The 11,234-nt window shown below is 37.4% G+C and overlaps 1 protein-coding gene and 1 pseudogene across 1 annotated transcript; both read left to right on the top strand.

Annotated features, from left to right (window-relative positions):
• Positions 1-4,797: 4,797 nt before the first annotated feature.
• On the top strand, positions 4,798-5,271 carry LOC149170783 (UPF0496 protein 4-like). Its single transcript, XM_089425725.1, has one exon. It carries the CDS (start codon positions 4,798-4,800, stop codon positions 5,269-5,271), a length of 474 nt encoding a protein of 157 aa, XP_089281851.1.
• Positions 5,272-8,452: 3,181 nt separating this feature from the next.
• Positions 8,453-9,591, top strand: LOC149170782 (protein BPS1, chloroplastic-like; annotated as a pseudogene).
• Positions 9,592-11,234: the final 1,643 nt, after the last annotated feature.

Raw genomic sequence — 11,234 nt, 5'->3', positions numbered from 1 at the left:
ACAAATACAATTTAAATCAGAAAGGAAATGTCAATAACCACTTCTAATGCTATTAATGAGTACTATTGAAATTCTGTGCGGTAGACGGGACAGGTGTTGGCTATTGTTATCCATCGTGCAATGCAAATTTGGTGGAATATGTGACCGCAATGGAATCGACCAGCTTCCTCCTGAAGTCGAAAATTATCGTGGAAAATTGGGCACGAAGAAGTAATACTATTTCTGTCACTAATATGTTCTTCTAAAATAGCAATAGCAATAGCAGTGGGACATACCAGATTTCGAGTAACTGGTAAGATTAATTGTTGCAGGGTCTGGCCTATGTGTCTTTGGCATGATGGGACGCCCCCATGGCAAGATGCATGTCTAGTGGTACCTGTGACCGCATGGCAGGTGACGTCCCACATCTCCAAACAGAAAATTTTCATTACAAATTCCGCAAAAATCATTATTGGTATTCTGCTTTGTAAACGTTATGCGAGGTAGCTGGAACGTGATGAAAAACCTCTGTAACCACATGAATGATGGAAGTTGCTCAAGAAAACGTTCACATTGTTCACCCAATATTGTTATTCTTCGCTCTAACTCCACCTGCATTTCCTCGGAGGGAAAACTGTAAAAATAAACTAGTCGTGTGATAAGTCGAAGTATTCTCACATCTACTCCCTCACTTTGTTCTCTTCTGTCTTCAGGTTGAAGATTAAGATCCTGCCACCATTCCTCAAGCTCTGCCATTTCTCTTATAATCTCCCCTATTTCAGCTCTTAATTCTATATATTGCCTTACTACGTCCCCTCCTTCTCTTTCTTGTCGTTGTCCTTCCATTTCTAGAGTCGCAAAGATTCAACGAATGGTTGCTTTCTTTCTGTGCCGAATTCTGACTAGCCCACTGACACTACGAGGATAATTAAAATGAAAATCGATGACCGAGGAGTGCCTTTGCCGCTTTGCATACATTAATAGTGGTGGGAATGTATGTAAAACGTGTGCATGTGTCGGCCACCTGCCGTCCATAATTATGTATAATTTATAAAAAATTATCCATAACATTCGAAAATTTGCTTTTATCCGATACTTTAGGTATCGTAGAAATTAGAGAAGAAGGTAAAAGTTCACTATTTATTACCCAGAAAAGGTAAGATGATTTAAATAAGAAGTGATAATAAATAATATAGTTAATTTTTAAAATAAATTAATAATGGTTTAATAATATGATTATATTGTGTTTGTTAAGTTAGTATATTTTTAGTGGTTGGGAGAAATGATTGGGATTTTCCTCATCCATTCAATTTATACAAATAGTAGTACGAATTTTGATGTAATGGTTAGATTCTTGTTGTTGAAAATGAATACTTTGCTGAGGGGAGAACACATATATTCATTAAGAATATAATGATATTTTCCATATATATATATATATATATATATATATATATATATATATATATATATATATATATATATATATATATGATTGTGTCAATTGGGTTATAGAGGGAGGTTAGGATGAACATGGAACCTTTCCCACCCAAACCAATATGGTAAGGTGTGTGAGAGAACAAGATGAAGAGAAAAGGAAGAGGGGGAAGGGAAATGTAGAGAACACTGAAGGAAATAAATGTAGAGAAGAAGTCTCTTCGACAAAGAGACAAGGATTAGGAATGTCTAATATGGTGATGAAAGACCAACTTCAAATGTATATAGTCATATTCCATTTGAAGAACTTGAAATAGTAAGTCTTAGGCGTGATCTCCTTAGCACCCCACCCATTGTCTATTCTTATAAAAGTACTTATGTAGGGCGTGGACCAAAGTACGATTAACTACTTTTGTTTTCCCATCAAACTGGGGCTAAAAGGATGTTGGAAAACGACAGTGATAACCCTGGAGGGACCAAAGAGTCTTCCAAAAGATTCTAAGTAACCTGGAATCCTGATCAGAAATGATGTTGGTGGGTAGGCCAAAATGCGGCATGACATGGGTGAAAACCAACTCAGTGGTCTGCAAGGCAGAAGTGGTTATCTTGGAGAAGCAACAAACAACAACTCAAATGGCATTATGTTCGCGCAAGGTCATAGGAAGTCCACTTAGGAAGTCCATATCGATAGATTCCCAAGGGAAAAGTGGGATGGGTAAGGGCTAGGATAGACCATGTTTTCGGTTAGAGGGCTTACTTTGGTTGTACAATGAGGAAGCCCACACATACTTATCGACTTGGCATTGCATAGCTAGCTAGAATAAGTGTCACTACAGATCTTGAAGAGTCTTTGTAGTGCCAAAATGGGCCCCATAAGAGGAGGAGTGGGCCTGAAGAAGGAGAAGCAGGGGGTCATCTCTCTGGGGCACACACAACAGGTTAATTGTATATAACCAACCGTCCTAGATGGTGTAGTCCAAAAAAGGAGTTTGATTTACCTCTGTAGGTTGGAGAAAAGAATTCCAGATAGGTACAAAAAGCATATCAGAGGGATAAATGACTTTCCAACTGTCATAATTGGCGCAAAAAACTTCTAGCCATTGCAAAACTGGAACAGGAGGGCATCTCAAAAGGTCTACCACTGGAGTGAAGGCAACAACTATATTTCTCTGCAGTGTGGTGGCTTCTGCTCTCGTTGGGAACTCTGGCCCATTGATTGAATTGCATATTCCTGATCAGTTTTTGTGGTCCACAGCATTCATGAGTTTGCAGCGAGGATTTAATGACGAAATGAAGAGATGTTTTTCCAACGACCGAGATCGAGTTTTGAGAGAGCTAGAATTTTTGGATGCAGCGATTGAAAATGTTCACCCTATAGTTGAGAAATTATCTTCTGCTAACATTGTCGATGGAACAGAGAAAGTGGAACATATCAGAATTTCTATATAGGAAATACAACAAAGTGCACAATTTCTTGCCCAGGGGTTAGATCCTCTCTCTATACAGGTTAATGACTTCTTTCATGTTATTTTGAGTGGAAGGAATGCATTGCTTGATAGTCGCAGGTTATCCGTAGAAGGCACACCCATCAAAGATGATCAGTCATGAATATATCAGTAAAGCTGACCAACATGAAATGTTTAGTTTTTATTTTTTAGATTGCTGGAGGGAACACCAATATCCTTTACTAATGGCAGCAACCATGCTAGAAAGTTTCTCCATGACTGGTGGGGATTGTATGAATATCTGGTCTATTAGTCAGATTATATGTATGGCTCTTGTAACTGTATCACTGCATATAAAAGTCATATTTAAGTCAGTTTATGATCTTGAAAAGGTAGTGAGCAAGATCAGAGCGCGGGAGCTGTTCGCCGAGCTTCCGTGTCTTGCACCTAAAAAATTAACGGCACACACTTTCTTTGCAATCTCTTGGTTGTCTTGCTATTTTGTTTCTGTTACCAAGCATTTCCCCTATTTTTGTCATTTGGTTTGTGAACTGCTTCAGCAATGAGTCTCCCACATGATGGCCATTCTCTGTTCCTAAACTTTGGAAATCCTTTCAGAATGGTTGCTTCTAATCGATCGTCTGATCAGTCTGCAAAGTTTAATGAGATATTGAACGCCTTTGAGATTTCCTTAACAAGAAGATTAAAGCAACTCGAGCCAAAGATTTTGAAGAACACGATAAATCTATCGTGGATGCAGCTACCCATGGCAGTTTTATCTACTATACACGCAGACCTCAAGTCCCTTATTATAGATCTCCAATTTCCTACAGCAGAATGCGATGAGAAATGGATGGATGAATACCTGGATGACACTGTAAAGCTTTTAGACATTTGCCTTGCAATAAATGTCGAAATTTCAAGTTATCCACAGAAGGCACACCCATCAGAGATGATTAGTCATGAATATATTAGTAAAATTGACCAGCATGAAATGTTTCTTGGTTTAGGGTTTCTTAGGGTTTTTCATTTTCTTGGTTTAGGTATGGAACTCGAAAAGTTTCAATGCTTTTCTAGTTTATGATCTCGAAAAAAATCAGTTGAAGTCAGTTTGTTTAAGCGGTATAGAGAGTCAGGGATAGTATGCTTGTAGTTGCCTTTCGCAATAGCTTTAAAAAAAAAATCCTCCTTCACGGAGGTTGACTGCTCCAGCTGTTTCTTTCTTTGTTGGTTTCAAATGATGTGAATTTTGTGGTGTTTCTTTGTGTTGAGGCGGTTAGGATTTTTCTTGAAAATAATTGGTGAATATTGTCATTTTCATTCCTCGATGACGTTTTGTATAGAGACTCGGGGATAATATGCTTGTAGGCTTTTTCATCTTTTAGAAACATCGGTTGATCTTGTCATCCCTGGAATTCTTTCTCATCTCGTTTTCTGAATGGGCTGTAATTCTACTTCACCCATTTTACTTGTATTTGGACGCAGGTATATAAACTTTCATTGAGTCGGAGAGAATTAATCAGATTTTCTTGCTCAGAAGTACCTTAACATATCCCATACATCATTGCGTGTTTGGTAGGGTATCGACATAACACCTCAACATATCCAACGCAACCTCTGTGCCAGGGAACCTTTGGACAAAACCTTTGGCGGACCAATAAGAAAAAAAGTGTAAAACTGTGGAATAAGGTTTCAAGCTTTATAGGTTTTGCTACCTGTCTTTGCAGGTGATAATATCGTGGGATGAGCTTCCGTGTCTTGCACCTAAAAGATTAACGGCACCCACTTTCTTTGCAAGCTCTTGGTTGTCTTGCTATTTTGTTTCTGTTACTAAGGGTTTCCCCTGTTTTCATCATTTGGTTTGTGAACTGCTTCAGCAATGAGTTTCCCACATGATGGCCATTCTCTGTTCCTAAACTTTGGAAATCCTTTTAGAATGGTTGCTTCTAATCAATCGTCTGATCAGTCTGCAAAGTTTAATGAGATATTGAACGCCTTTGAGATTTCCTTAACAAGAAGATTAAAGCAACTCAAGCCAAATATTCTAAAGAACACGATAAATCTGTCGTGGATGCAGCAAGCCATGGCAATTTTAATTGCTACACATGCGAACCTCAAATCCCTTATTACAGATCTCCAATTTCCTACAGCAGAATGGGATGAGAAATGGTTGGACAAATCCCTGGATGACACTATAAAACTTTTAGACATTTGCCTTGCATTAAATGTCGAAATTTCAAAGCTTGAATATTTCCAGCTTCCTGTTCATTATGCTTTGCATTTGCTGGGCTTTTCAGATGGCGTTTGGTCTAACGACAAGCTCTTCTGTGTCAAAGGTTCTCTCCAAGAATTGAAGGAAAAAATGGTGCAAACACCCAAAGGAATAGTAGGATTGAAAATTGCATTGTGATATTACAACATATGATCAAAATCCTTGAGTTTGGAAAGGTAAAGTCATTGTCAAAGGGTAGTGTTTTCTTGAGAGTGATGTATGGAGTGAAGACAACAACTATATTTCTCTGCATTGTGGTGGCTTCTGCTCTTGCTGGGCACTCTAGCCCATTGATTGAATTGCATATTCCTGATCAGTTTTTGTGGTCCACAACATTCATGAGTTTGCAGCGAGGGATTAATGACGAAATCAAGAGATGTTTTGCCAATGACCAAGATTGACTTTTGAAAGAGTTAGAATTGTTGGATGCAGCGATTGAAAATGTTCAACCTATAGTTGAGAAATTATCTTCTGCTGACATTGTCGATGGAACAGAGAAAGTGGAACATATCAAAATTGCTACATTGGAATTACAAAAAAGTGCACAATTGCTTGCCCAGGGGGTTAGATCCTCTCTCTAAACAGGTTAATGACTTCATGTTATTCTGAGTCGAAGGAATGCATTGCTTGATAGTCTCAGGTTATCCGCAGAAGGCACACCCATAAGAGATGATCAATCATGAATATATTAGTAAAGCTAACTAGCATGAAATGTTTCTTGGTTTTGGGTTTCTTAGGTTTTTTCATTTTCCTGGTTTAGGTATGGAACTCAAAAAGTTTGAGGGCTTTTCCAGTTTATGATCTCGAAAAAAATCAGTTTAAGTCAGTTTTTTTAAGTCGTATAGAGAGTCAGGGATAGTATGCCTGTAGATGCTTTTCACAACACCTTTAAAAAGATCCTCCTTCATAGAGGTTGACTGCTCCAGCTGTGGTTTCTTTGCTGATTTTGGATGATGTGAATTTTGTGGCATTTCCTTGTGTTGAGGCAGCTAGGATTTTTCTTGAAAATAAATTGGTGAATATTGTCATTTTCATTCCTCGATGACGTTTTGTATAGAGACTCGGGGATAATATGCTTGTAGGCTCTTGCATCTTTTAAAAACATCGGTTGATCTTGTCATCCCTGGAATTCTTTCTCATCTCGTTTTCTGAATGGGCTGTAATTCTACTTCACCCATTTTACTTGTCTTTGGACACAGGTATATAAGCTTTCATTTAGTCGGAGAGAATTAATCAAATTTTCTTGCTGAGAAATACCTTAACAGATCCCATACGTCAGTGCGTGTTTGGTAGGTTATCGACAAGCCTTCAGTTTGGGATGGTAAATTCATTGTCAAAGGGTAGTGTTTTCTTGAGAGCGATGTGTGGAGTGATGGCAACAACTATATTTATCTGCAGTGTCGTGGCTTCTGCTCTCATTGGGCACTCTGGCCCATTGATTGAATTGCATATTCCTAATCAGTTTTTGTGGTCAACAGCATTCATGAGTTTGCAGCGAGGGATTAGTGAAGAAATAAAGAGATGTTTTGCCAACGATCGAGACCGAGTTTTGAAAGAGCTAGAATTGTTGGATGCAACGATTGAAAATGTTCACCCTATATTTTAGAAATTATCTTGTGCTAACATTTTCGATGGAACAGAGAAAGTGGAACATATCAGAATTTCTATATAGGAAATACAACAAAGTGCACAATTGCTTGCCCAGGGGTTAGATCCTCTCTCGAAACAGGTTAAAGAATTCTTTCATGTTATTCTGAGTGGAAGGAATGCATTGCTTGATAGTCTCAAGTTATCCGCAGAAGGCACACCCATCAGAGATGATCAGTCATGAATATATCAGTCCTTTAGTAATCGCAGCAACCATGCTAGAAAGCTGCTCCATGATTGGTGGGGATTGTATGAATATCTGGTCTATTAGTCAGATTATATGTATGGCTCTTGTAACCATATCACTGCATATAAAAGTCATATTTAAGTCAGTTTATGATCTTGAAAATGTACTTGAATTATCCTAACAGAGCCGCTATATTTACCTTTAATATTTTTGAAATCCCCTGATTCTCTTACACATGCCGAAAAATGTTGTTTTCTATTATGCTATCATAGGATGAGCCAACCTAAACCAACGATCCATGGACGGAGCTAGAGACACATAAATGGCCCAAGGTTGTTACCAGGTAGATTCACTCTACTCATTCTAACTATATATAAGCCTAACTACAATGCTCTCCCAACTTGACTTGACAAGAAAGGAAACAGAAGGTACAAAAATATCTCTCTGTCAAAGGAATCATTCTCTCTAAATAGGTTAATGACTTCTTTCATGTTATTCTGAGTTGAAGGAATGCATTGCTTGATAGTCTCAGGTTATCCGCATAAGGCACACCCATCATAGATGATCAATCATGAATTTATCTTTTAATCTGACCAGCATGAAATGCTTCTTGGTTTAGGGTTTCTTAGGGTTTTTCATTTTCTTGGTTTAGGTATGGAACTCGAAAAGTTTAAGGGCTTTTCCAGTTTATGATCTCGAAAAAAATCAGTTTAAGTAAGTTTATTTAAGTCGTATAGAGAGTCGGGGATAGTACGCTTGTAGTTGCCTTTCGCAACAACTTTAAAAAAATACTCCTTCACAGAGGTTGGCTGCTCCAGCTGTCTTTTTCTTTGTTGGTTTTGGATGATGCAAATTTTGTGGCATTTCCTTGTGTTGAGGCAGTTAGGATTTTTCTTGAAAATAAATTGGTGAATATTGTCATTTTCATTCCTCAATGACGTTTTGTATAGAGACTCGAGGATAATGTGCTTGTAGGCTTTTGCATCTTTTAGAAACATCGGTTGATCTTGTAATCCTTGGAATTCTTTCTCATCTCGTTTCCTAAATGGGTTGTAATTCTACTTCACCCACTTTACTTGTCTTTAGATGCTGGTATATAAGCTTTCATTGAGTACGAGAGAATTAATCAGATTTTCTTGTTCAGAAATACCTTAACAGATCCCATACGTCAGTGCGTGTTTGGTATGGTGTCGACATAACACCTCAACACATCCAACGCAACCTCTGTGCCAGGGAGCCTTTGGACACAACCCTCGGCGAACCAATAAGAAAACAGTGTAAAACTGTGGAATAAGGTTTCGAGCTTCATAGGTTGTGCTACCTATCTTTGCGAGTGATAATATCGTGGGACGAGCTGCCGTGTCTTGCACCTAAAAAATTAATGCCACACACTTTCTTTGCAAGCTCTTGGTTGTCTTCCTATTTTGTTTCTGTTATCAAGCGTTTCCCCTGTTTTCGTCATTTGGTTTGTAAACTGCTTCAGCAATGAGTCACCCACATGATGGCCATTCTCTATTCCTAAACTTTGGAAATCCTTTCAGAATGGTTGCTTCTAATCAATTTTCTGATCAGTCTTCAAAGTTTAATGAGATATTGAATGCCTTTGGGATTTCATTAACAAGAAGATTAAAGCAACTCGAGCCAAAGATTCTGAAAAACACGATAAATATATCATGGATGCAGCAAGCCATGGCGGTTTTATCTACTACACACACGGACCTCAAGTCCCTTATTATATATCTCCAATTTCCTGTAGTAGAATGGGATGAGTAATGGATGGACGAATACCTGGATGACACTATAAATCTTTTAGACATTTTCCTTGCATTAAATGTCGAAATTTCAAAGCTTGAATATTTCCAGCTTCTTGTTCATTATGCTTTGCATTTGCTGGACTTTTCAGATGGTGTTTGGTTTAACGACAAGCTCTTCCATGTCAAAGGTTCTCTCCAAGAGTTGAAGGAAAAAATGGATTCGAAGGGGAAAAATGGTGCAAACACCCAAAGGAATAGTAGGATTGAAAATTGCATTGTGATATTACAGCATCTGAGCAAAAGCCTTCAGTTTGGGAAGGTAAAGTCATCGTCAAAGGGTAGTGGTTTCCTGAGAGCGATGTATGGAGTGAAGGCAACAACTATATTTCTCTGCAGTGTGGTGGCTTCTGCTCTCACTGGGCACTCGGCCCATTGATTGAATTGCATATTCCTGATCAGTTTTTTTGGTCCACAACATGGATGAGTTTGAAGCGAGGGATTAATGACGAAATCAAGAGATGTTTTGCCAACGGCCGAGATCGAGTTTTGAAAGAGCTAGAATTGTTGGATGCAGTGATTAAAAATGTTCACCCTATAGTTAAGAAATTATATTCTGTTGACATTGTCGATGGGACAGAGAAAGTGGAACATATCAGAATTGTTATACAGGAATTACAACAAAGTGCACAATTGCTTTCCCAGGGGTTAGATCCTCTCTCTAAATAGGTTAATGACTTCTTTCATGTTATTCTGAGTGGAAGGAATGCATTTCTTGATAGTCTCAGGTTATCCGCAGAAGGCACACCCATCAAGATGATCAGTCATGAATATATCAGTAAAGCTAACCAGCATGAAATGTTTAGTTTTTAATTTATAGATTGCTGGAGGAAACTCCAATATCCTTTACTAATGGCAGCAACCATGCTAGACAACCGCTCCATGACTAGTTGGGATTGTATGAATAGCTGGTCTATTAGTCAGATTATATGTATGGCTCTTATAACTGTATCACTGCATATAAAAGTCATATTTAAGTCAATTTATGATCTCGAAAATGTACTTGAACTATCCTAACAGAGCCCCTATATTTACATTTAATATTTTTGAATTCGCCTGATTCTATTACACATGCCGAAAAATGTTGTTTTCTGTTCTGCTATCATAGGATTAGCCAACCTGAACCAATGATCCATGGACGGAGCCAGAGACACAGAAATGGCCCAAGGCTATTACCAGGTAGATTCACTCTACTCATTCTAACTATATATAAGCCTAACTACAATGCTCTCCCAACTTGACTTGACAAGAAAGGAAACATAAATTACAAAAATATCTCTCTGTCAAAGGAAACAGTAGCCAATATAACAAATAATTGTTCCTCAAGAGATGTTCCCTACTTAGCATGTGAATATCCCATCATAAATGGCTCACAATGTGAGAGGTATCGGTCACAACTTTCATATAATATGTCATAAACTTACATTGGTCACAAATAGAAGATGCCAAGCATCTATATGGAAGGAATTTTCATAGATCTATAAGTAATCCTACAAATCTTCAAAACTCATCTGCCCCTCCTCTTGAAATCTCATCCGCCCCTTTTATTAGGAGAACAACTCTTAGCAACCAAACACTAACATTCTGTCTTCACAAGGAAGGTGTTCTCTACCAAGCCTAGCTTCTCTCTCAGATTCTTAATATCCCCTTTTCAAAGGGTTTCATTAGAATGACACAACTCACATTTATAGCATTTATCCACCCCTCTCCTAATTAGAAATACAATTTTGGGTTCTCTACTAATTTTCTCCACACCCATTTAATCTAACAATGGACATAGAGCATGTATATTTATACCTGTGTGCTGGAAATACCATTTTATACTTTAATGTTTATTATTTTTGTTTTATTATTACTTGAATTTCTTCTTAACAAGTGTTTGTGTTTCTTTTGGTTTTAGTGAAAGTATGGGCTCCAATCTTGGCTCTCTTATTATGGAGTAAGATTTATATGCATAATTATGGAGATTATTACATTATTTTTTAAATTATGTCTTTAATATATTTTAATCAATTATTAAATTAGGTTAGTCAATTGCTTAAAATATTAAATTTATTTCAAAAAGTTTTTGTTACTTTATAGGTTAGACACTCGCTTGAAATATTAAATTTATTTCAAAATTGTTTTGTTACTTTATAGATAAGGCGTATATTTCTTGGCTCTATGATGAAAATAATGAAGGGAAAATACATGTTAATCTATTACTTGTGCTCTTTGATGGAAGTTTTGTAATGCATGATTGAAAAATACATGGTGAGAGAAAAATACATATTATGCTAATTGAGGAATGTTTTTCGCTTGTCGAACTTATAGTATTGAATTTAACACACTAACACTTTACAACAATGAACTAACAATATTCATGATGAAAATAGCAATATGGAAGATTTATCTGCATAATGAAAAAGGCAATATGGGAGATTCCAATCATGTCCCAAGGCATTTTTTAAAATGTG

The sequence above is a fragment of the Pinus tabuliformis genome, chromosome 4_2 (assembly GCF_031772625.1).
Source record: "Pinus tabuliformis cultivar Carrire ecotype Pingquan chromosome 4_2, CPIR1, whole genome shotgun sequence".
In the NCBI taxonomy this organism is placed as follows: Eukaryota; Viridiplantae; Streptophyta; class Pinopsida; order Pinales; family Pinaceae; genus Pinus; species Pinus tabuliformis.
This window is presented reverse-complemented; position numbering and strand designations above follow the sequence as displayed.

Bases quoted from the DNA above. Each gene is read 5' to 3' on its own strand.
- LOC149170783 (XM_089425725.1), top strand. From the start codon at position 4,798: ATGGTTGCTTCTAATCAATCGTCTGATCAGTCTGCAAAGTTTAATGAG.